This window comes from Vicia villosa, unplaced genomic scaffold (genome assembly GCF_029867415.1).
Source record: "Vicia villosa cultivar HV-30 ecotype Madison, WI unplaced genomic scaffold, Vvil1.0 ctg.002131F_1_1, whole genome shotgun sequence".
Classification (NCBI taxonomy): Eukaryota; Viridiplantae; Streptophyta; class Magnoliopsida; order Fabales; family Fabaceae; genus Vicia; species Vicia villosa.
Window position 1 is genome coordinate 310,375 of NW_026705848.1, and position 27,658 is coordinate 338,032.

Here is a 27,658-nt window from a genome sequence, read left to right on the forward strand (position 1 = left end):
AGATGAAAGGACCTGCTGGTAGGTGGTGGAATAAGGCATCTACCTATTTCACTTCTCAAGGAATTCTTAAGGATTGGCAACACTTCAAGACGACCTTTTTGGAAAAGTACTTTCCTAACAGTTTGCGAGCCCAAAAGGAACGAGAGTTTCAGATGTTCAAGCAAGGCAACATGTCGGTGTCTGAATATGTTGAGAAGTTTGAAGACATGGCTGCTTATTCTCGACAGGATGTTTATGCTCCTGATGAACTATGGAATATTGACCAGTTTCTTTTTGGGCTGAGTGCTGATGTTGCCCATAGTGTGTCTCAAAGGGAGTTTACTACTTATGCTGAATGTTTGAGGCAATGCTATGTTGCCAAAAATAGTTTAAAAAGGGTTCAAGATGAGAGGAATCAGAATAATACAAGTTGTAAGGAGCGGGGGAGATCGGGTCAATATCTAAAGCCCTGAAACTCTCCGTCAAAGAAGAAACAGGGCCATGTTGATCGTTCAACTCTACCACCTCACTGTGACAAATGCAAAGGGAGGCATAATGGAGAGTGTTATGGGATTCACCAGACGTTCTAAAAATGTGGGGCGCAAGGGCACTTCTAGAGGGATTACCCGGTTTCCGAAAAGCCAAAAGGTCGGGTTTATACCTTGGATGCTAGGAAGGCCAAGGGAAACACCAACCTTGTGGCTGGTACGTGTTAAGTTAATAATCAACCTTTGTTTGTGTTAGTTGATTGTGGAGCGACACACTCCTTTATTTCTTATCAGTATGTGCAACGACTTGGTTTTGATGCAAGTCTTCTTCCTAATCCTATGATTATCTCGTCTGCTACTGATGATATAGTGGAAGCTCATAAAATCTGCAAGGATTGTTCTATCACTTTCAATGGCCGTAATTTCTTAATTGATCTTATTTGTTTACCACTTAAGAAGATTAATGTGGTATTGGGTATGGACTGGTTATCAGCTAACTTAGTCTACATTGGATGCAAGGAGAAGGATATTTTCATTCCTGCTAAGGAGACTACTCCTTCTGATGCTATTGGTAATTTGATTGAAGGTACGATTAACATGGTCAATTATCTTTTTGCAAAAAAGAAGTCCTTTATTTTGATTCTCACCACGGATTCAGAAGATAAGAAGAGTGTGTCGGAGATTCATGTTGTATGTGAATTTCCTGATGTTTTTCCTGAGGATGTCACTTCTCTCTCACTAGAAAGGGAATTTGAATTTTCTATTGATCTTGTTCCAGGAACCGCTCCAGTATCTATTGCTCCTTATCGGATGTCACCTGCAGAATTGAGGGAATTGAAGGGCCAATTGGAAGAGTTGTTGGCAAAACACTTTATTCAACCTAGTGTTTCTCCATGGGGAGCTCCTGTTCTATTGGTTAAGAAGAAGGACGGTATTATGCGGTTATACATCGATTATCATCAGCTGAATAAGGTGACCATAAAGAACAAGTATCCGTTACCACGAATTGATGACCTCCTAAATCAATTGAAAGAGCCTGTGTGTTCTCGGAGATTGATCTCAGGTCGGGATACCGTCAGATTCGGGTAAAAAGCTCGGACGTGTCAAAGACCACGATTAGGATGCGATATGGACATTATGAGTTTTTGGTCATGCCGTTCGGAGTGACCAATGCTCCTGTCGTATTTATGGATTACATGAACCGAGTGTTCCAGCCGTATTTGGACTAGTTTATGGTGATCTTTATAGACGACATCATGATTTATTGTCGGACTGTTGAAGAGCATGCGGAACACTTGAGGGTTGTGTTATCTGTTCTTCGAGAGAAGCAGTTGTTTGCCAAATTTAGCAAGTGTGAATTTTGGATGTCTGAAGTTAACTTCCTCAGACATGTTATTTCTGGTGGAGGTGTGGCTGTAGACCCGTCCAAAGTAGAAGTTGTGGTAAATTAGGAACGACCTAAGAATGCAACTGAAGTACAGAGTTTCTTAGGATTGGCAGGTTATTATCGGAGGTTCGTTATGGGATTTTCCAAGTTGGCGCTACCCTTGACAAGGCTTACAAGGAAAGAAGTTTCGTTTGTGTGGGATTCAAAGTGTGAGTAGGGATGGCAACGGGTCGGGTAGGGTGCAGGTTTAACACTACCCAAACCCGCACCCGAAATCGGCACTCGAACCCAAATGTTATTCGGGTGGCAAAATAACACCCACGCCCATACCCGTTGGGTTTCGAGTTTTTCACCTAAACCCGAACCCGGAACAAAATACACAAAATACATTTTTTCTAAAATTTTTCTACAACTTTCCACAATATATTATATATATTTATATAAGCGGGTGTTATTTCGGATTTCGAGTGCGGGTTTCACACTACCCAAACCCGCACCCGAAATATCGGGTGACAGCCGAACCCAAACCCAAACCCAGTTAACTCGGGTTTTCACTCGTTGACTCGAGTTTGGGTGCGGGTGGACCCCGCGGGTTTGGGTCTGCTTGCCACCCCTAAGTGTGAGCGAAGCTTCCAGAAACTAAAAGAGAAGTTAACAACTGCTCCAGTATTAGTCATTCCTAATCTGAGTCAATCCTATGAAGTCTTCTGTGATGCTTCTAAGAAAGGCTTGGGTGGAGTGCTAATGTAAGATGGACAAGTCGTGGCTTATGCATCACGACAGTTGAGACCGCGCGAAGAGAATTATCCTACCCATGACCTTGAACTTGCATCAATTATTTTCGCACTTAAGCTATGGCGACATTACTTGTACGGAGTTCATTTCGAGATGTTTAGTTATCACAAGAGCATGAAATATCTCTTTGATCAGAAAGAACTCAACATGCGTCAAAGAAGGTGGATGAAATATCTTAAGGACTTTGACTTTGATTTTAAGTATCATCCCGGTAATGCTAACAAGGTGGCGGATGCCCTAAGTAGGAAGGAGATTCGCATTGCTGAACTAATGATGTTGGAATTTGATCTCTTGGAGAAATTCATAAACCTTGATTTGCAGTTTGAGTGGGCGCCAACAGGTGTATTGATTAGTAATCTGAATGTTGAGAACGACTTGCGAGAGAGAATCTGACAGGCACAATGGTTGGATACTAAATTGAAAACTAAGATAGGTCTTCCAGATTTCTCCCAAACACCTGATGGCGTTATCTTGTTTAAGCAGAGGGTGTGTGTACCCAATGGTGAAGATTTGAGAAGGTTGGTTTTGGATGAAGCTCACAAAAGCATATTCACCATTCATCCCAGATCCACCAAAATGTACCAAGACTTGAAGAGAAGTTTTTGGCGGTCCGGTATAAAATGGGATGTGGCGGCGTATGTGGAAAAATGTGTGATTTGTCAACAGGTGAAGATAGAACATCAAAGACCCGGTGGCATGTTACAACCATTAGATATTCCTATATGGAAGTGGGATAGTATATCCATGGACTTCATAGTGGGACTACCTCGAACGGTGGGTGGACATGATTCTATTTGGGTGATAGTAGACCGGTTGACTAAGTCTGCACATTTCCTACCTGTGAAGACAACTCATAAAGTTGGTCATCTCGCGAGGCTTTTTGTGGCAGACATTGTGAGATTGCACGGTGTACCTTCTACTATTGTGTCGGATAGAGATCCCCTTATTTTTATCTGTTTATGAACTATATATCTGTTGAGCTTAAATCATATTATTACCTCATTGTGAATTAACATAACCACTACAACCAATTCCATGGTGTGCAGCTCACTAATTTATGCGGTGATTCCGTAATTCCTTACGCCAATTAAAGGTTAAATTAGGAGTTCCAAGTGTGTCAATTCATTAGCTACAACTTCTAAATTCCTATTTCTAGTTCATTACAAAGTTAAATAAATTGTCTAGTTATGATAATAGACTAACCATAAAAAATCCCTAATTATCTAGACCGACTCATACACTCGTAAGCGACAAAAAACATTAAACACAAGAACAATTTAAATAAGATAATAACGTAAAAAGTGCTCAACAAATCTAAAACAGACTTATGATCCAACAGAGTAAAAAAATGTTCATCTCCAAAAGACCTAATATAGAAAAGTTAGATACTCATTGATGAATTAAGAAATACCTTGAGTGAAGAAGTATTCATCATCCAAATCTATGGAAGAATTGCTCCCCAATGACTCTAATGGGCTTCAGAATCGTCCCTTGAAAGACCCTAGCCATCACTTTCACTCTTTGGTTCAGAACCCCTTGAAGGGAGCCTACAATTGTGCACCATTTTTTAAAGGAGAGAATTATGCTTACTGAAAAGATAACATATATGTTCACTTAATGTTAGTTGACAAGAATCTATGGTTAGCAATTACCGACGAACCTCTTATTCCTAAAAGCAAACTCGATGATTCTATTAAACTCCCAAAAGATTGGATTGATGATAAAACCAAAAGGCTTCATATGATTTCAAGGCGAGGAATATATTTATATCCGGTTTAAGCACTACAGTATATTACTCTATCTCAAATAATAGGTGTTCACAAAATATGTGGAACACACGTCAAACCCTATACGAAGGTACTGAAGACGTTAAAGAGTCTAAAATCAATATATTCACATAGTATGAACTTTTCCGTATGGAACCCAGATAACCTATGGAATCCATGCATGCTATTTTTCTCATATTAATCAACAAACTAGACAATTTGGGAAAGATTATTTCTAAAAAAGATTATGCTAACAAAATTTTGAGATCTATGGGAAGCGAGCGGCAGCCAAAGGGGGCCACCGCCTTAGAAGAGTCAAATGATCTTAGTTATTTGGATATCATAAAATTGTTTGGAAAGCTCACGGAACATGAGAATGAACTGAAACGGCTCATGGAAAGCAAAGTAAAGTGGAAGATAAAAGAGAAGGTAAAGAAAAGAAATAAAATCTATCCTTGAAAGCTTCATCATCAAGGACAAAGAAAAATAAGGACGAAGGAGAAAGTTCTGACGAAGGCTCTTCTAAAGTAGAAGAGATGGGTTTCTTTGTCAAATTCTACAATCAATATATGAGGAAGCATAAGCTCAAGCATTCCGACAAAAAATTGATTAACTTGAAAAAGTCTCATCCGAAAAAGAAGGAACATAAGAGAAAAAAGAAGATGTCACATTCTTCGAATGCGGAAAATCAAGTCATTATAGAACCATGTGTCAGAGTATCAACTAACATCATAAGAAAAAGGATAAGGAATTCTACAAGACGAAGGAAAAACATCCTAAAGATCATGGTGCCTATATTTCTTGGGAAGAAGATGAGAGATCATCTTCATTTTCCAATTCAAGTTCTGATGTTGAATGTGCAAACCTATGATTAACGGACCACAAGTTAAGTGAAGACTTTGAGGTATATACTATTGACCCTAAAGTTAAACCATCTTATAAATAATTGTCGAACGCTTTTAGCGAAATGCATGTTGATGCCCTAGATGATTTAAAGAATTTTTTTCCCCAAAGCAAACTTTTTTAAAAAATTGAAAAGAAGATAAATGATGTTAATAGTGCTTTCGATTCCTTAAAGGTTGAATATGCATCTCTCATAGATGAGCATTATAGTATTTCTAATTCTTTAGTTGAAAAGATAGTAAAGATAGATTGCTTTACTTGTCCAATTTTAAAATTTGAAAATGAAAATCTCAAAGGACAGTTGGCGCTAGCTATTTCTCTATCAACTACTAGTTCTATGTCTTCAAGTGAAATAGGATTTGGCTTTAAGAAGAACCCTATATTTTCTAGAATAAATAGAAAAAGTATTTCTTCTAAAATAATATTTCATTATTGTAGTGATAAAGGTCACATTAGGCCTCTTTGCCATGTTAGGAATATCAAAGTTCCTAATGGTACCATGGCTTGAATACCTAAATGCTCATTAACTAACCTCAAGGAACCACTAGTTGGGTACCTAAATTACCTATTTGATTGTTGTAGGAATGCCCTGCCTCCGTGAAAAGGGTGTGGTTCCTAAATACATGATGTTTAAGACACATGACGGGAGACACTTTGATTTTCATCAAATTTGATCACAAAGAAAGCGCTTACGTCACGTATGGGGACAACACACGAGGTAAAATTTTAGGAGAAAGTATTATGGGAAATTCCTCCGCAATAACCATTAAAGGTGTTTTGTTAAATGCTTAAACACAATTTACTTAGCGTTAGTCAATTATGTGACAAGGGGTAGTCTATTGTTTTCAATACCTTAAGTTACTTAATTGAACATAAGCCTTGTAAAAGTTTAGTGTTTAAGGATTCTAGGGTTGATAATATCTATTTGTTTGACTTGGATGATGTGTTTTTTAAATATGAAGTTTTAAACTATTTGAAATATGCAACTGTATGAGTATTATTCTATAAAATCACAATCCTAGTATTATTCCATTAAATTTGTGTTTAATGTCAGTTGTATGCTGACGAATGTATGAAATGATTCTAGATTTTGAATGACTAATAACTATAACTCTTGAAACTTGATTTAATTTAATTGTTCTATAAGTAATTCATTTAGAAATATTGATTTATTATTTTATGTTATAGGAATTAACAGTCGAAAACCTCTTGTAATTAGGAATTCACCTCAAACATTAGGGGATTATAATTAAAAGAAGTTCATCGCGATACTAGAAGAATAATTTCAAGGAATATATGTAATTAACAAATAGTGAGAAATACATAATTTGAAAAAGTAATATTAACCCTACCAAGAAGGCCACGATAAAGAGTAACAACCACAATTGATAAATTAAATTACACTTCATACATGACATTTAAGTTACTCAAAAAATTTATCATCATTATTATTGTTATTATCATAATATTATTATTATTATTATTATTATTATTATTATTATTATTATTATTATTATTATTCCTAAATTCTATTATTATTATAATTATTATTCATAAACATGTTATAAACATAACATTTTTACTCTTGAAATTCTTTTCAAACAATGTATTCAGTTTGTTTAGAATTTTATATTTGACACATTTAGTAGAACACACATATATTTTATTTTAATCGAAAATCAACAGTTTTTGAAAGGCAATAAAATTGTCCTTTTCTTTATTTGGTATAAAAAAAAATTATTTTGACAGAAAATTCTTACACCAACACCTTATGCTACTCTTTACGAATATGGTGAATAGTAACATTCACAATTTTGCCTTTTCTTCATCTGTTTTTCTCTCTCTTCAAAAATAATTATGGTTCATGATGTGTAAAAATTTGATTAGTAACAACATATAATTTAGCCAATGTGTTTTGACATTAAAAACAAGGAAAGCAAAATTTGTTAAATGAGTGTTATAAAATTGATTAATATAGATTATAACTGGGTTATCGAGTGTCAAGAAATTAAAAAATAAACTCTTACATAGTAAATTAACTATGGTTAGTGATATGTATAAGATTGATTAATACATATCATAATTTGATTAATGAGTATTTAAATATAAAAACGTCTTAAGTAATAAAATATAGATTATAACTATGGTTCATGATGTGTAAAAATTTGATTAGTAACAATATATAATTTAGTCAATGTGTTTTGACATTAAAAACAAGGAAAGTAAAATTTGTTAATTGAGTGTTATAAAATTGATTAATATAAATTATAACTAGGTCATCAAGTGTCAAGAAATTAAAAAATAAACTCTTACATAGTAAATTAACTATGGTTAGTGATATGTATAAGATTGATTAATACATATCATAATTTGGTTAATGAGTATTTAAATATAAAAACGTCTTAAGTAATAAAATATAGATTATAACTATGGTTCATGATGTGTAAAAATTTGATTAGTAACAATATATAATTTAGTCAATGTGTTTTGACATTAAAAACAAGGAAAGCAAAATTGGTTAATTGAGTGTTATAAAATTGATTAATATAGATTATAACTGGGTTATCGAGTGTCAAGAAATTAAAAAATAAACTCTTACATAGTAAAATAACTATGGTTAGTGATATGTATAAGATTGATTAATACATATCATAATTTTGTTAATGAATATTTAAATATAAAAACGTCTTAAGTAATAAAATAAATCTGGTTAATAGAGTGTAAAGATTGGTCAAGATATTTTATAATTTAATATATATATAAAAATGGTTACTATTATGTTTGTTATTCGTTAATGAAATAGAGAAGGTGGTTATCAACCTACATTTTGTAGTTAATGCAATGATGAAATTAGTTAATGGTACATTTTATATTTGTGTTACAAAATAATTTTGAAAAATAATTTTTTATATATATATATATTTTATTTAGAAAATAATTTAAAAAAAATACAGTTCACCGTATAAATACGATAAACAATATTTTGATATTAAAATTCAAGAATAAAAACAAATAGAAATATATACAGTGCATATGGATGGTAAATCGAGAAATACTTTATTTAATAGAAATAGAAATATATATACATTTCTTCCATCTATTCCTTCTAAAAACACTCCACCATAGTGTTTTAAATTAATAAGTCAAATGATGTAATTGAATAGGGAGCAAGTTCAACATTCATGTCGTTGCTTGCATTTTCAAGTGAAGTTCTTTTGGGCACAATCTGTCCATATAAAAAATGAAACAAAATCATGTATTAGCAAAATATTTTTATATAATCAACGTTGATTAACCTTAAATTAAAATAGCTTATCAAATTAAAAATTTAAATTAAAACATAAAGAAATTCATTTCAAAAATCACAATATATACATATGACAAATTACATAATGTGTTAAGAAAAAATAAAGTGTACCTTTGTTGGTTCCAAGAAAGAATTTTCATCCATTTTATTCAAAGATGTAAGCATCACTTTTGATGAACCAGATCGTTGCACATTTGTTTTTAAATTATTTATTAAAATCTCTAAAATTTCAACTGAGTTTCCAAAATTTACTGCCTGCACAAGTCAATAGTTGCAAAGTTAACAAATCAATAATAAAATACTTTAAATTAGCATTTATTCTTGATAAAAATTTGTGTTATTTTACCTTGACTTTTAGATAATTATTTCCATCTTGAGAATTATTATACTGAATCGCAGAGGCAACAATCGAGCTAGAAGAATTGTTGAGAGTTGAATTAAGAAAGGTTGCTCCATTAGAATCAATAAAAAATTGTTGGAGCCAATAACTTGGAGTTCCATAATTTTGATAAGAGTTGAATACAATTGCATCTGGTGTCCAACTGTTTCATATATAGAAAATAAATTAAATAAATCATCTATTTCCTTACATATATAAATGATAAATAAAACTAAATGATAAGAAATTAGAAAATTACTATTTGTCATTTGTGTTTACAAAGAGGGGTGCATAGGCAACCATGCTGACGACATCACTGTAGAAAATTGAAAAATGATTGAAATTTAGCTCAAAAAACACAAACTTGATTAATTAAATATCATGAAAAATGTTATATATAATAAAACCTAACCTATTTTTTTCAAGTCCAATAAGAAATGCAGCTTCAGCCACAGCTGCATAAAGGCTTCCATTACCTGCATCTTCCCTCCAAACAGCATACTCACTAACATATGCCTATAAAATGCAATTATAAATCATGAGAAAATTTCTATATCAAGAAAATTTTAAATGTTTAATCATCCTTCTAAAAAAAATTTAATTCATTATTTTTAAAATAAATGAATAAATACATTTAATAATCAAACCTTTGGACCAGATCGTGGTGCTTTATCGAACTTTGTATATTGGGAAAACATGTCCTTAGAATTTGTATAAATCTAATAATTGAAAAAAGTATTAACAATAATAACATGTAAGTTACTCAACCTAAATTCAAATATAATAATTATTAAAAATAATTAAAAAATAAATTAATAATTAAATCAACAATATTATTACATGAAAATCGTAAAGATCCGCGGGATGATTTAATGGATATTGAGAACCATCACAATTTGAGATAATCTGAATATCAGGATATCTATGTTTTATAGCTTTATAGAACTCGAGGTAATTTCCTTGATAGTTATATTTACCACAATCTTCATTTCCAACTCCAACATATCTCAAATCAAATGGCTTTGGATGTCCCATGGAAGCTCTAAGAGAACCCCATTGTGATTTAGGGGAACCTATAGCAAACTCAATACCGTCTAGAGCTTCCTATTAATTAATGATAAATAAAGTATAAATAACAATAAATAAATCAATTAATTAAAATTACAAATACCATTTAGATAATAAAAAAATAATATTAAGAAAATTATACTTGTACAAATGGTGAAATTGCAGACGTATTAATTTCATCATGATGACTAATACCATTATTAAACACCCATATTGGATATGCACCAAGATCCTCTGATAACTGTTTAATAAACAAAAAAATAATTAATATTTTTTTAATGTGAAAAGAAAATTATTTAATATTTAAAAAGAAAAATTACTTGAAGCCCTTCAAAATAACCAAATCCATCATCGGTCCAATACTTCCACATATCATTATAGTGGCCAGGTCTCTCTTCCCATGCTCCAACTGTATCTTTCCACCTAAATGCATTTTTTAGATAATTTCCTTCAACATAACAACCACCTGTGAAAACAAAATATATTATAATTTTGTCACTTAGTGAAATCTCAAAAAAAAAAAAGATCGATATGAATCAAAATTTTCCATTAAAGAAACTACTATTCGAAATGATTACAATTCAATAATATTGTATCATACCTGGGAATCTAAAAGTTTTTGGCTTTAAATCTGCCACCATTTGAAAAAGGTCATTTCGAAAACCATGACCCTGTGTCCAATAATGATTAATGAGATAAATTCTTATAAAAGAGAAATTTTTTTAAATAATCTAAAATGAGTAAATAAATAATATAAATATAATTTTATGCATAGTATACCTTATATGTATCTAAAGGCATGGCTGAGACCTGATCTAACCATAATACTCCTTTTTTGGTTGTTGTTATTTGTAGATTTGAATTGTGATTAGTACTTTTAGCTTCAAGAATTGTTTCCATTTTACTCCACTTTGTAACATTGACTCCAGAAGATCTGATATTCATTCATTAATAACTCAATAATTGATTTATTTTAGTTTGATAATAATAACTTAATGAACAAGATGTTGTTTCAAAAAATAAATTAAAGAAATAGAATTATATATAACCTTATTTTGGTTGACGCTAATTTGATACCATTATCAGATCCAACAAATGAAACTTGTAAATTAATTGGACCAAGTGATCTTACATAGAACACTACTTTATATTTCTTCCCTTCCTCAATATTCTATTTATATGAAACATTGAAAAAATATTATAAATACATTTAATTTTTTTTCATATGATAAATAAAATGTTGTGTTAATTGATACTCACCATTCCCCAAAAACCTGGATTGGAAATACCAACACCACCATGTGGACAAGATTTTCTATGACAAAGAACATCCATACGTAATGCAATTTTATTACGCTCAAAACAAGAAGAACGTTCTGTAGATACAATAATGGATGATTGATTTTCTCCAATAATTGTCCATGGATAAATATTTGAGGTCCCATTAATGGAACCTTCAGCTTCAAAACCTGAAACAATAATTTATAAAAGATATAAAATAGTGAAACAAATCTAACGGCTGAAACAAATATTAAAATGGAAACAAAATTAGTAACATAAATTTTTAAAGTTAATATATGAAATTTGTATCTTATTAGAAAAATAAACTCAAAGATAAATTGTTTCCAGTGACAATATATACACCTCTATTATTCACAAGTTCTGCCCACAATCCTCCAGCTCCTGCATGATTAATCTCCTGAAAAATATATATTACATCAATGTATTATAAGATAACAAAATAACAGTACTTTATATGTAATCTTCCTAGTTATTAAAACATAAGAAACCATAATTTACTTCAAAAAATGCTCCAAAAAATGTATCTGGAATAAGCTTTCCAGAACTAGCATCAATCACTAGTTTTGATGTGATTTGGCTAGCATTAACATCATAGTGGCATTTAGAAATGACAAGAAAAACACCTAAAGAGAAAATAAAAGAAGTGAAAGAACTTGAGAAAGACATTTTAAATTTATAATATATTTTGATTAATCATTTCACTCATATTTATAAAGGAAGAACAATCTATAAATTGAAGATGTTGATAAGGATAATGAGTTGTTAACAACATAATCTATAATTTGGATGTTTACTATTTTTAAATTAAATTGTTACAAATATTCCTAAATTTGATTTAGATTATAATTTTTAACCAGCATTACCTTGTTATGTACTGACGTGTAAAATGTTTTCACCATACCTCACAATGGATTATTGTGCAACTCTGTCAGTAAACAATATATATATATATATATATATATATATATATATATATATATATATATATATATATATATATATATATATATATATATATATATATATATATATATATATAAAATTTATTGTATAAAAGATATCAACTTTATTTAAGGATAAACACAATTTAAATTTATAAAGTATACATGAAAAAGTATAAAGCATATACACATTTAGGCTAATAGTTAAACTAACGAAAGGAGAAATAACGTAAGTTTTCACGTTGTTTGGCTGTTTTTGGCATACTTGATAGCTAAGTGTTCAATATAAGGTTCACTTTTTAGGGTTTTCAAGAACATTTCACTGTTTTCATGCAACAACCATTCTTACATAATTCTGTGAATTATTGCCACGAGATTTTTGTTGTTGAAAATGCAACTCTACAAGTGCAAATATCTATAAAGGGTTCAACAGGTTCAAAGCTATAAATCAAGCTAAAAGATAGCACAAGTAGTATACAAAAAGTCCAAGACAAACAAACCAAAGCAAAAGTTAAATACATAATCAGGGAGAGATATAAAAACTAACACTCTGAGAACTATGAGGATCACTAGAAGAGATAGACAGGAGCCTAGGAAATATAACCATCTGTAACTACATAGTGCAACCTAAGAGGGGGTGTACCGATAATGTCCAAGTAATACTAAAAATATCGACTCCACGAGGATTGTAATTTAATAAGAAAATTATGTGCGAAATTAGGTAATTAAAAAGAGGGGGTTTTGTTAGAAAAATGGTTATAAATGGGTAATTAAAAAGAGGGAGTTATTGTGTTATTTAGATTCTATTTCTATTTGAATTTATGATATAGTCCTAGTTTTGTGTTATTTAAAACTTTGCTTATTGTGTGGATTGTCTTGATAATTGTTTTATGGACATCTGTGTGTGTTTCATTTTATGCTTCTTGATTATTGTTTGCAATCGATTACAACATTTAAAAATCTTATAAGTAACCATAAAGGTGAAATATCAGAAAGTGTGAAGTTAGTTATACTTCAAAAAGGAGGAGAAACTTGAAAAATGACAGGATATTCCTAGAGAAGTAGTATCTGCTTTGAAAGTGTGTAGGAAAATCTAAATCTTCAGAACTTATAGAAGAAGAGTACATGCACAGCTACATCTATCAATCTTCTGAAGGAACAAACTTAAGTACTTTTTCATGGGGAGCCATAAATTAGAAAGTAATTCATAGGGTTATCTAATTCAAGGGGAGACTATACATCTCAGGGGGAGAAAATTATTCCTAAGTCTAATTAATCTCATCCAACCCTCTTAAAAGTTTTTTGATTATGACAAAAATAGGGAGAAAGAATAATAGATTTTGATGAATAAGATGTTGAAAAATAAGCTGCTTGATTGAACATATAAAAGGGGATGAAATATACTTGCTTAATTATTATCACCTCATAAAATTTTTCCATCAAAATACATGGTTTTTGTCATCATCAAAAGGGGGAGATTGTTAGAACAAGATTGAGAATCTATGTTCAGAATCTGGTTTTGATGATAACAAGCATATATTTTGTGAGTAAATTTTTTATTAATAATGACTTCATTGAAGTGTGCAGATATTATGTTGAAAGTCGTATACAACATTCACAATAACAGCATCAGAAAATAATACATGAGTGTTTGGCAGAAGATCATCAAAAGTTCTAAAGGTGCACGCAGAAGACAGATAAAAGCAACAAACAACAAAGTCACATGAGAATCTTGAAAGAAGATACAACTTCAGTCTACAAAACGAATAAAAGACAACAACATTCAGAATCAAGGGAAAAAGCCGTTAAAAATATAATCATTAACCAAAAAACTACAACACTTCAATGGAACAACTCCCGAGGTTGATTGAAGAAAGCAACCCACATGCAGCTCGTTGGAGAAAACAAAAGTAAGAAAGCAACACGCAAGCATTTAATGTGCTATCCAAAGATCAAGATAACAGATACAATCTAAAAGGGTACAAATAGAATAAAGATTCATCATGGAATATGTGGGTTCAAGAAGATGTAGTGCTCAAATTTGAAAAGTGATTAAAAGCTTAACCACAAGCTATCTGAAACAATATCTTTGCAGAAACTACAAAACAGCTGTCTTAATCTGCTTGAAGAGAAGAATAGAAGATCAAAATAAGAAGCAACCTTGAATGAGAACTGTTGTTCTTAATCTGCTTAAAGAGAAGAATAGAAGATCAAAACAAGAAGCAACCTTGAATAAGAGTTGTTGTTCTTAATCTGCTCGAAGAGAAGAATAGAAGATCAAAACTTGAAGCAACCTTGAATAAGAACTGCTGTTATTAATATGCTTGAAGAGAAGAATAGAAAATCAAAACAAGAAGCAACCTTGAATAAGAACTGTTGTTCTTAATCTGCTTGAAGAGAAAAATAGAAGATGAAAACAAGAAGCAACCTTGAATAAGAACTGTTGTTCTTAATCTGCTTGAAGAGAAGAATAGTAAATCAAAAAAAAAGTCAACTTTGAATAGATACTATGTTTACAATCTGCCTTTAAAGAAGAATTAAAGATGAAGATCAACTTGAAGAAGCTCTCAACAACTGAAGCTAACGTTCTTACTCTGCCTACTCATACCAAGCAATGGATCTCAACAGAAGATGCAGACAAGAAGACTCCAACGATTATTCACTTAAAAGTGATTACTTGTCATGTAGTTTGTAACTAGAATATTTGCTTATTAAGAAGCACTGTATTGAAACTAATTTAATTTGGCGATGATGCCTTGAGCGACCAAGAAAAGGTCAGAAGCTTGAGAAGACAATGATGTTGGTCATTATGGAAATTATCTTGGAGACCAAGTGAAGGCCAGAAGTCCAGGAGTCAATGGATGTTATATCTGTGGATCAGATCACTGAAAAGTCCATTGCAGTTAGTCACGGGCAGTTAGCTTGTGCAGGGTTAAAGAAAGGGAATTTTAATTGATAAAGAACACAATTCAATCCCCCCTTTCTTGTGTTTTTCTCCACCATCAATTGGTATCAGAGCATGGCTCTGTTATTGATCTCAAGATCAAACACTTAACCATGTAGAGAGATCCAGAAGGAGAAAAACCACACTGAGTAGAAAATCATCTTCATAATCCAACACTCAGTATAATTAGAAGATGTCAAGGCAAAGGTCTCAATACTTTGAGAACTGTATCTACATATCCAAAGGAGTTTTGTAGATCATCATCAAATCTTGAAGAGGCTCAAGACATCAGAAAGAAGGAAAGGTGCTTAATGAAGACATTTAAAATCAAAGATAAACAAGTGATCATCTTAAACTCATCAGCAAAAACCAGAGGAAAAAGACAAGGTAGGACAAGATTTTAGAGCTAAGACTCTGAAGGAAAGGCAGAACTTCTGATTAAGAAGATACTCTCCCTCATGAAAGATAGGAAGAAAGGTTATCTTCAATACGATCAGATCTTTCTAAAACTCTCTCTTTTATAATTCTGCTGACCTAGAAATAAAAATGCATGTAAACCCTTCTTGCATGCGCAGTATTACCTGTCATTTACTTTACTGGTTGTCTTATTCTCTATATCTCTGAATTAATCTTTAGGTCAAGCCAGATAAAAGAAAAGAAAGTAAACTATCTATTGTTAGAAATTTTTGAACTCTGAAAGGAAAAACAATAAACTTATGAAGTTTTATAAGAAAACAAATACTTGCTCAGAAATACATTTGAACTCTGGATTCAGAAGATCATAGGTCAGAAGATCCATTTTAGTGTGGTGTCACACTATCTCCAAGATGCTTAACACGTGGGTAAGTCCATGAAACATCGCACGTGCAAGGTACGATGATGAAACTATAGGGAACTGTTCCAATCAATTCAACAGTCTCGTCACTTCTCATGTTTGTCAAATCCATTAAATGTTTACCATGATTATTTTTTATTACTATTCTTTTGTTTAACTGTTTGGATGTTTTCTATAAATAGTCTGTAAAACCGTCCATCCTTTCTTTCCCTTCCTCATCTTTTCAAAACCCTATACGCTTCTTGTCTCTCTCAACTTTCGTAATCGCTCATCAATGGCGTCCGCGTCTTCATCCCATCAAAACAACCCTCTACCTAAAGGTTATGTTGAACCACAAAGGACAATGCTACTTCCTGTAAATAAAATAGAAGTTATCTGCGAGTACATGGTGGACATGTCTAACATCAAAGAAAACGGGATTGATTTGCTACCCGCAGTTAAGTTTCAAGGTTGGGAAAGTTTCTTTGACAGATTAATCAGACCAGTCTTCCCTCTTATTGTCAAAGAATTTTGGATTCATGCAGTTGCAACACCCAAGGAAATTCTATCAATGGTTATGGGCAAGCAAATTGTTATTACAGAAAACCTAATTGGAAAATTACTCGGTCTTAAAGGAGAAGGAGTAGTTGGAGTTGCTGACGGGGGACCAGATATGGAAGAAGTTCATACTGAAATATTTAAGAATTGAAAACCTTCCCCAAAATTCAAAAAGTTGAAGGAATATTACCAAGTTTGGGCAAAAATCTTTCTGGGTTGTATCTTCCATCGAAAAGCAACAAGCTCTTCAAATTATGTCAATACTGATCAACAATTTCTACTCTACTGTCTAGGAAAAGACATCAAGATTGATCTGCCGTATATTCTCTTCAAACATTTATGGGCTCATGTTAATGAGTCCAGAGAAAATCGGAAGGTTAAGGTTCAAAGAAACTGGATTCCTCTTTCAAGATTGATTTCAGACATTCTGACTGAAAATGGCCTAGTTGCTCACTTAGCAGAAGCAAACCTGATGGAAGAATTAGAACCAATATGTGGAAGAACTCTAAGTGGAAAGAACCTTAAGAAAATGAAGATCATCAATGAGATTGTCTGTCCACCCACTTCCTATATAGAAAACTTCATTAATCAAAGGAGAGTCCAGATCAATGATTTCCCTCTGTTCAATGCTGGAGATACTCTAGACATCATTCTTAATTTCATCGAACTAAATAAGCAGGCAGGAATACCAATTGATCCAGCCTGGCTTCAGGGCAGAAATGATCCTATTCCAGAAGTTCAGAAGAAAAAGAAGAAATCCAAGAAAAGAAAGGTGGCAAAAGAAGAAACCTCTACCAAAGATCAGAAGAGAAAGAAGAAAAAGTACTCAGGTAATCCTTCTACTTCCATCTCTACTTTTAATTCTGATAATTTTGAAACATCTGTCCTACCTGAGCCTCAAACCATTGAATCCCCTGTCCACCAATCCTCCAAATCTCCTGTTATCCCATCGTTAGAAACCAATCCCACAAGTCCTCCAGAAAATCAAAACATAGAACAGCTGCTGTCAGACATTGACAATTTTGTCTCAAAATCAACTGAATCATCCAAACCAACAGAAACCATTGTTGTCACTCAGCAACAAGAGACTCAGACCCCTGCTCCTCTAGTCAGTTCTAGTACTTCATAAAACCCAAAAGAAACAGACATTCAAACTTTCAACCAAAAAGAATTCTCACCCATTCCATCTGTTGAAACCCAAACAAAAATCACTTCACCAGAAATCCAGCAAGAAAATCATGTCATTACTCCCTCACCAACATATATAAACCCACCTGAAATTTCTCCTCCAAAAGAGAAAGAAAATCCACCACCAAAAGAAATTGTATCTACAGTCTTTTCTGAACCAGAAGCTTCACCACTTTCAGGAAATGATCCACCATTCTGTGTTGAAAATGTCTGTTCAGAATCATCTAAAATCAGACCTCAATCTATAAGCCAAATTGCTAAACCTTATGAATGGTATAAAGGAACATGGAACATTCCTGGGATTACCAGCCCTTTAGCAACAATATTACCCAATGTTCTGACATACAACACCCTTGTTGAATCAATCATACAAACACCACCACACTTAACTAACATCGTTTCACCTTATTCTTTCCTAAAAGATTTTGTCAGCTCATTCTCACCCGAAGTTCAAATCATCTTAGCCTCACCTTCACCACAAAATTCACCAGTTCACACAGCAAACTCACCCCAAATAATCTCAGAAGTTTCAACTCCAGAATCTCAGTCAACCGAAATCACTGAACCTCAAACTGAACTGTCTGCTGAACCAGAAACGGAACAACCAAAACAAGAGCAATTCCCCAACCAACAACAAGAACAATCCATTGAACCTGAACCTGAACTAACATCTGAACCAGATCTAGAACTTTCCCATGAACTTCATCATCTTGGTTTTTGTGTTATTTAAGTTATGTTTTAATTATTTTATTTTTCTTGATATATTACAATGAATGGAATTCCAATGCAATTTGGCAGCTCTGCATAACGTTTCATGTGCAGAAAACCAATTCCAAGGCCATTTTCGGGTTCAACAATAACATTCATTTAATTTTTTTCAAATAATTATACAATAATAATACTACCTCCAAAAGTTTTTTACTGCCAAGTAAATTCACACATTTAATTTTTTTTCCAATCCTAATTAGTATTCACAAGATTCTTTGAATTCTACACGATAGTGATATTACATTTTTTTTATTTTCTGTCAATATCAAAACTTATAAAATGCACTTCTATTTATGTCATTAAAGCTATGAAATTTTATAATCATTACACTACCTTTTATTTACCAACCATCCCCCGTTTCCAAAAACAAAATCTTTGCATTCCAAGAGTTTGATACATCATTTTTACGTTTTTTTTAAATGACTATTTCTCAATATTTTGATATTTTGAAACCAACTTTAAGTTCCAAATTTAAATAGACAAATCACACTTATCTAATAAATTACTATTAAAAAATATTAACTACTATTTAGTTTGGAAAATCGAAACGCTAGTGATTGTTATAACACAAATCACACTTCATGACATTTAATTATTAATATTTAATTGGAAGTTAAATCATTTTATGTTTCTTAATTATACTCTAAATTAAATTCTACACCTTATGTTTTTTTGTTGTGCAAAATCTAATCACTTTATGGCTTTTGTGCCTATACCAGTTTATTAGGGAAAATTACTAATCAATGTTGTCTTTTTTACTATGAGGTTATGATTGATTGTAAATCGGAATTACACACAATTATATACATATGCAAAGTTGTCATTGTTTTGATTCAATTTATTTCATCTTATTTATTTCATCTCTATAATATATTTATTTATTATTTATAACGACAATGTGCGAACCGTGCAAACACGCGAGTAGATGACAACTTAATTATTTCATTTATTTTTTTACTAAAATATACATTTTCAACAGGCCGGGATTATTTAATTTGTATATTTTTTATATACATTTCTTAACCCTCACTATACTATATTTATTTAGTATTTATAACGATATTGTGCAACACCTGCGAACGCACGGGTGGAGGACAACTTAATTATTTCATTTACTTTTTCTATTAAAATATACATTTTTAATGTGCCGATATTAATTGATTTGTATATCTTTTATACACTTTTAGCTATCACTATACTATATTTATGTACTATCTATAATAATATTGCGTAGCCCCAGCAAAGACATTAAATTTTTTTAACCATCAAAGTACTATATTTATTTAATATTTCTGACGACATTATGCGACCCGTACGAATACACGCATAGATCACTACTTAATTATTTTATTAACTTTTCTACTAAACTATACATTTCCGATAGGTCGATATTACTTAATTTATATATCTTTTATATAAGTTTCTTAACCATCACTATACTATATTTATTTATTATTTATAACGACATTGCGCGATCCGTGTAAATGCATAGCTAGATGACTAATTAATTATTTCATTTATTCTTTTTACTAAAACATTCATTTTCGACTTAACGATACTACTTAATTTATATATCTTTTGTAATTTTTATTAACCATTATATTATATTTATTTATTATTTATAATCACATTTGCGTGGCCCGTGCGAACGCACGGGTGTCTTGCTAGTTAAGATTTAAAATTTATGACTTTCTGAATCTAAGAATTAAAATTTAAAATATAGAGAAAAAATAAATAAATAAATATAACATATCTAAATTAATATTATTTTACTCTGAAAATGACATTCATGTTTATGGCTCAACTTGTTGAATAAAACTAACCATACAAACAAACAAAATAACAAAAAGAATTAATTCCAGCCACCAATAAAATTGCTAATAGTCCCAAAATCTTTTTAGCTAAAGTCTATTTCTTGTTTTGCACCTTCCGAATATCAAGTACTCATATAATAATAATGGTAGTTGAGATATCAGTTGATAGAGAACATTCTACTGAAAAGTTTTTTCCCATGTTAAAAACAAGCATAGCCTATAAGACTAATAAACAATTTTCCTAACGTACGAAATTGATCTTTTTATTTTAATCATCCTTCATATATTTTTAAACTTTAAAATAATAACGTGATATGTTTAAAATGTGTCAAATGTCGACATGATAATGTGAAATGATTAATACCAAATAACTAAAAATCATCTATTACTAAAAATCATTATTTTAGAGAAGTATTATGATCAAATGATACTAAGATAACAAACTTAATAACATAACACCTCTAATAACTCTTTCAAACCTATTCGTATAATCGTATAATGGTTAGGCACCTTACCAGTGGGCTAGACCAAAATTTTGTAGGATTTTTGAAATTCGCCCCTATGACATGTGGAAAATAGATATTAACTTTTAACTCAAAATAAAGAACAAGCAACTAGCATCCTCATGCTCCAAAAGATCTAGCTTCTTAAACACTCATCATGATCCATCTAAAACTCAGGTACCACATCAATAGTTTCCTCCATAGGAAGGTTTTTCCCAATCTCCATTAATTGAAGCAAGTCAGTATGATCAGACACCCGCTCAATCACATAGCCACCCCAGCATTAGGTTGTTTCGGGCTTGTATGATGTTTTAGGTTATCCGAGGTATCTCTACTCCCAACAAGCTTCCTTACAAGATTATGCATAATGATAATATGGTATATCTTACAAACAAGTATTCTTTTGTGGAAACTCGTCATCTTCCTTTGAGCTAATTAAGAGCATGTCATGATTTCTCTTCTTTTTCTTTATCGAAATTTGAGGGGAACTTTCATAATCATCACTAACTATACGAATTTTTTTAGAAAATTGTTAGTCTTTGTTTAAGCTCATTAATCTTGGTCAATCTAATCATTCCTTTTTGGAAATGGAATTAATGGTGGTATCGAAACTGCAATTTTTACTAGCAAACTACATTAATTGCACCCGAAGTTTATCCTCATTGTATCTTTAGAGCAACCATATCCTTAATCTCCTTACAATTTCTAGTTTGGTGTCCATACCTTCCACACCTAAAATAGATGATGTGTAAATCCTCATAAGCCAAATTATACCATCACCGATTAAGCCGAACCTTTTCTACCCATGGCTAGTTCATATCAATCTCAACCTATGAAGAACAGACTCAGACACAGACACGAGGACACTGTTGAAGTGTAATTGCACATCTAGAGTGTTTGCTATTAATTTGTTTGGAGCCTTGTGTTGTACTTTTAATTAGTTTGGCTCAATATGAGTTTAGTATATATAGCAGTTTTGCTTTGTAATTCAGAACAATGTAGAATCATTCTTGTAACCGTTTTTTTAATTGAGTAAAGCTAGTTACAATTTCTCTCTCTCTTCTTTCATATTCATCTTGTTCATCTTTATTCATCTTGTTCTACTGTGCACCAATAATTAGTATCAAGAGCTCCAGATCAAATTCACAGGAAGGGAAACACGAGTGTCGTGAGGTGTGTGATTATTTTGATTTCAGATTCATTCAATTCACAGTGAATTGAAGATCAGAATCTTATCGGAATCACATTTCTTGATTTTGAGGGATCAAGAAACACAAGTGTTTAGTGAGATTTGAGTGATTTCTTGCACAATTTTGAAGATGAATAGTGGAAATGGTGGTTTGAATACGAAACTTCTAGTGTTTGATGGAAAGAATTGAATCGGTGGATGATTCAGATGCATGTGTTGTTTGACGCTCAAGATGTGCTTGATCAAGTCAACGAAGGTTACACAGCGATTGATGCAGATGCAACGGAAGCGCAAAGAAACACGCTACGAGAAACGAAGAAGGATCAGAAAGCGTTCTACATCCATCAGTGCGTGGATGCGAGTGTGTTTGATAAGATCTCTAATTCGATGATGACGAAGCCCATTTGGGACACACTGGTAAGGTGCTATGGCGGTGACTCATCTAGGAAAAAGGTGAAGCTTCAGTCTCTACGTAAGCAGTGTGAGAATCTCAACATGAAAAATAATGAGAATGTGCCTAAGTACATCTCCAGAGTGATTCTGATCACTAATGAGATGAAAGCTTGTGGAGAAACACTCTCAAAATAAGTGATTATTGAGAAGGTACTGAGATCACTTACTCCTCAGTTTGATTATAGTGTTGTAGCTATTGAACATTTTAAGAATTTGAGCACCATGAGAATTGAAGAGCTGCAAAGCAGTCTAGAAGCACAAGAGTTGCGTCTAACTGAAAGAACCTTTGTGAGAGAGGTAGAGCAGGCTTTGAAGGCATCTTCTAGTAGGAAGATTCAGAAGCCTTCTTGGTTATAAGCCAAGAAGAGACATGGTGGTTCTTAGAAGTCAGAAGCATCAAACTCTGATGAGAAGAGACATCAAAAGGGAAGGGACAAGCCTGGCAAGAAGAAAATTCAATGGTACCCATGTAAGAATTTTGGCCATTATGCCTTTGAGTGTTGGTCAAATAAAGGGAAAAAATCAGAAGAATCAAATATAGCTTGAGGGTCTGATGATTAACCTCTAATATTGATGGCTTCTGACTCTAATAATAATGAATTTACATAATGATGGTATATGGATACTGACTGCTCAATAGCCAATAAATGTTGACTCCAGAAAGAGGACAAAGATTAGATGTGCTGATGATAAGTTCCTTAATGATAAAGGAATGGGAAATGCCAGAATCAAGGTGAAGAATGGTAAAACTGTTCTGATTAAAGATGTTTGGTATATTCCTGGAATGAAGAGAAATCTAATGAGTGTGGACCAGCTAATTAAGAAAGGTTTCTCAGTTACTATGAAGGACAATCTCTTGAATTTATATGATTCCAGTCAGAAGATAACTATGCAATTCGAGCAGGGAAGCAACATAACATTCAAGGTGAATGTCGAGACAGCTGAAACTAAAAGCCTTAGTGCAGAAAGCGTTGAAGGTGATAATGAGTTATGGTATAAGATATTGGGGCATCTGAACTTCAGAAGCACGAGGCATCTGAGTTCTAAGAATCTGGTACATGGAATTCCCAAGATTGTGAAGCCTAAGAAGTTATATGAGGTATGCATGAAAGGTAAGCAACCTAGATTTCCATTTGCACCAGAAGTGGTTCCAAGAGCAAAGAATGTTTTGGGTGTTCTGCATTCTGATGTGTGTGAGTCATTCCCAGAACCTTCATTTAGAGGAAACAAGTATTTTATGTAATTTGTGGATGAGTTCACAAGAATGACATAGGTAACACTCATCAATTTCAAACATGAGGTTTTTACTGAGTTTTAGAAGTTCAAGGTGAAGGCAGAAAGACAGAGTGGTCAGAAGCTAAATATTCACAGAACTGATGGTGGAGGTGAGTATAACTCTTCAGAGTTCAAACATATTTGTGAAGAAAATAGAGTTGATCATGAAGTGTCTGCTATGTATACTCTACAACACAATGGTCTTACCGAAAGAACAAATCGTAATTTTCTTGATATGACGAAAAGCATATTGAAGGAGAAGAAGTTACCTCACGCAATGTGGGGAGAAACTATTGCCACTGCAAAATATGTGCTCAGCAGGTGTCCAACAAAGAAGCTAAAGGAAGTTGTTCCTTTTGACAAGTGAACTTGAGATAAAAAGTGTGAGTCATATTAGGATATTTGGTTTTGTATGTTATAAACATGTTCCAGATGCTAATAGAAAGAAGTTAGGTGATAGAAATAAAGTAATGTTAGTGGTGGGATACCACAGTAAAAGTGCTTATAAGCTTTATTGTCTAATATCTAAGAAGGTGGAATTTTGAAGAGATGCCATAGTAAAAGAGTCAGAAACTTGGGGTTGGAACACGTCTAATCCCGCCTCTAGTGTTAGAGGTACTTCTGAAGGAAGTTTGGAAGTTGTTTCTAAAGATGAGTCAGAATCAAAAGATGAGTATGATTTTGAAGGTGAATTTGATTCTAATTCTAAAGGCGAATCAAAGTTTGAAAGAGATTCTGAAGGTAACTCTAACAGAGATTCTGGAAGTGATCTAGACTCTGAAAGTGATCCATACTCTAAGGGGGTCCAAAATCTGGTGTTTAAGACTATATGGGTCACGCTTCTGGGAGTAATCATGCTTCTGGAAGTAGTCATTCTTCTGAAGGTGGAAATTATAAAGAAAGTGTTTTTGGAGGAGGTCCAAAAGTTGGCATTGTTCTAAGTTCTGTACAAGATTCAGAATAAGTTCAAAGGCCACAAATAATGAGTTCACTATCCAGAAGGTTTGCAGAGTTCGACATGTTACGCGATACTGAAATAGACTCTGAAGGCAAAGTCATTCAGTGTGCCATGTTAGTATACTTTGAACTAGTATGCATAAAAGAAGCTCTTAAGAAGAAAGTATGGTTGAAGGCCATGAAAGAAGAGCTTTATGTTATAGAAAGAAACAAGACTTGAGAGTTGACTGAGCTTCCAAAGGAGAAGAAAGTCATCAGTGTCATATGGGTTTTTAAGGTAAAGTTGATGCCAGATGGATCGATTGAGAAACACAAAGCGAGGTTAGTAGCTAGAGGTTTTCTTTAGAAACCTAGGTTGAATTACTTTGAGGTGTTTATACCTGTAGCTAAACATGAAACAATCAGGTTGGTGATTGCTATAGTTGCTAATGGGAATTGGTCTATGATACATCTGGATGTTAAATCTGCATTTTTGAATGGTCCTTTACAAGAAGAAGTTTATGTGTCACAACCTCCTGGATTTGTGGAAAAAAATTGGGAATGGATGGTGTACAAGTTGCATAAAGCCTTGTATGGATTGAAGCAAGCTCCTAGAGCTTCGAACTTGAAGATTGGTTCATTTTTCAAGAAGCAGGGATTTCAGAAATGTGAGATGGAATATGGTGTTTTTGTTCATTATACTTCTGGAGGAAATTTGATGCTAGTGTGTCTTTATGTTGATGACATACTGCTTACAGGGAGATGTTCTGATGTGATAGATAAGTTCAAGAAGATGCTAATGAATGAATTTAAGATCACTGATCTGGGAAATATGATTAATTTTCTAGGGATGGAGATTTTGTTCTATGAGAAGGGTATCATTCTGGATCAGCTGAAATATGAACTTGAGCTTCTGAAGAGATTCGAGCTGACAAATTGCAAGTTTACAATCACACCTGCTGAGATGAATTACAAGCTGGATTCTGATACTGAGGGTCATGATGCATATGCTACAACTTTTAAACAATTAGTTGACTTGCTGAGATATCTCTGTAAAACCAAACCTGACATCTGTCATGTAGTTGGAATGGTGAGTAGATTTATGAACAAACCAAAATGATCACATTACCAAGTTGTTGTTAGGATTTTTAGGTATATTAAGGGGACTCTGAAGTTTGAAGTTTTGTTCCCTTCTGGAGCTGAAAGTGAGTTAGAACTGGTGTGCTACTCAAACTCTTACCGGTGTGGTGATAGAGTTGACAAAAGAAGTACTTCTGGATATTTTTTCAAATATCTGGGAAGTGTCATTTCTTGGTGCTCCAAGAAGCAACCAGTGGTTGCGTTGTCAACTTGTGAGGTTGAATATATTGCAGGTGCTTTGTTTGCGTGTCAAGCTGTTTGGCTGCTGAATTTGTTGTAGGATCTGAAGATCAAGGTGAAAAAGCCTATGAAGTTAATGGTTGACAACAAATATGTCATAAGCCTTGCTAATAACCCAATGTTGCATGGGAGAAGAAAACACATTTACACAAAGTTCCATTTTCTAAGGAATCAAGTTTAGAATGGAGTACTAGAAGTTGTGCACTGTAGCACCCAGAAGCAACTTGCGGATGTTCTGACGAAAGCTGTCAAGACTGAACACTACATCAATTTGAGGGATGTAATTGGTGGTTTTGATTTTAGCTCTAAATGTGAATTAAGGGATATTTTTGAAGTATAATTTCATATTCAGAGTGTTTGCTATTAGTTTGTTTTGGACCTTATGTTGGGCTTTAATTAGTTTGACCCAATATGAGTTTAGTATATATAGCAGTTTTGCTTTGTAATTCAGAACAATGTATAATCATTCTTGTAACCGTTTTTTCAATTGAATGAAGTTAGTTACAATTTTCTCTCTTCTTCCATCTTCATCTTGTTCCTATGTGCACACATGCACGCACACACGCACCCACGCACGCACCCACGCACACATGGAAGCAAAAGGAAACAAACGTCGAACATAAAATAATAAAGAGAGAAACAGAAACAAATAATAAAGAAAGAAAATGAATGGGTATCAGATGAGAAAAAATGGAATACTGGCGGAGGCGGCGGTAAAATATCGGCGTGTGACAAAGAGGTGTGCGGTGAGGATGAAAATAAATAAAGAAGATAAAAACAAACAGAGATGATGAAAAACAAGGAATACAAGTTGTCTTTATAATGGGTAAGTGGAATATGAAAGGTAAAACTTTTATTTTTAATTTTGAGAATTTGAGAGGTTGATTTGTATGTTGTTTGAAATAGTGTGTCGTATTCGTGTCCGCTGTGTTTCAATTTATTTTGTTGGACAAGCTTTTTGATGATGAAGAGAACTCCATTCCTTACGAGCTTGTCATAACTTCACTAGTGAAATCTTAATTCTTACAAAAGAAAATAGCGTCTTGCTAACTAGTGCCTTCAGGGCACTCTTTAAGTATACTAAATAAATCAAATATTTTTTATAAAAGTTAATATTTCAATTTCCAATGCATTTTTAATGCATTGAATACACACATTTTTAAAATTTTTTACCACTTTAATCATTTAAAGAGTACCTAAAGACACTAGTTAGCATTTCCCTTTAAAATAATAATGTGAAAATGAGTTGAAAATGAAATTAGCTATTATTTTTAAAACAATAAATATTGTTTAAAGAGATATCTGCTAGTTAGTGTATCAGAAACTAAAAGTTCAACTATTTATTGACTTCAAATAATTTATTTTTTCATTGAAGATACATGAATCGCTATGTATCTCTAATTTTAAGCCAATGATTAATGTTGTTCCTTATAACCCTTTATTATTTTACTTTCTATATTAGTATTTTCCAAACCTTAACTTAAGGTGACACCACATCCTCTTTTCTAATTCCCTCAAAAC

The 27,658-nt window shown here is 32.7% G+C and overlaps 1 protein-coding gene across 1 annotated transcript; it reads right to left on the reverse strand.

The window, feature by feature from the left end:
* Positions 1-8,448: 8,448 nt before the first annotated feature.
* On the reverse strand, positions 8,449-18,490 carry LOC131637989 (alpha-L-arabinofuranosidase 1-like). The gene is made up of 16 exons (XM_058908548.1): positions 18,479-18,490; positions 11,873-11,908; positions 11,717-11,771; positions 11,333-11,541; positions 11,122-11,243; positions 10,853-11,006; positions 10,674-10,743; positions 10,393-10,538; positions 10,215-10,313; positions 9,845-10,108; positions 9,652-9,723; positions 9,417-9,520; positions 9,264-9,320; positions 8,972-9,167; positions 8,737-8,880; positions 8,449-8,544 (listed from the first exon to the last, which is right to left on the reverse strand). Exons 1-16 carry the CDS (start codon positions 18,488-18,490, stop codon positions 8,449-8,451), a joined length of 1,836 nt encoding a protein of 611 aa, XP_058764531.1.
* Between the last annotated feature and the right edge of the window lie 9,168 nt (positions 18,491-27,658).

Bases quoted from the DNA above. Each gene is read 5' to 3' on its own strand.
- LOC131637989 (XM_058908548.1), bottom strand. The intron at 11,007-11,121 runs GTTATATATAAT...AATGAATATCAG, and splicing joins TTAGCGTCAACCAAAATAAG to ATCTTCTGGAGTCAATGTTA. The intron at 9,521-9,651 runs GTTTGATTATTA...TGCATTTTATAG, and splicing joins CACCACGATCTGGTCCAAAG to GCATATGTTAGTGAGTATGC.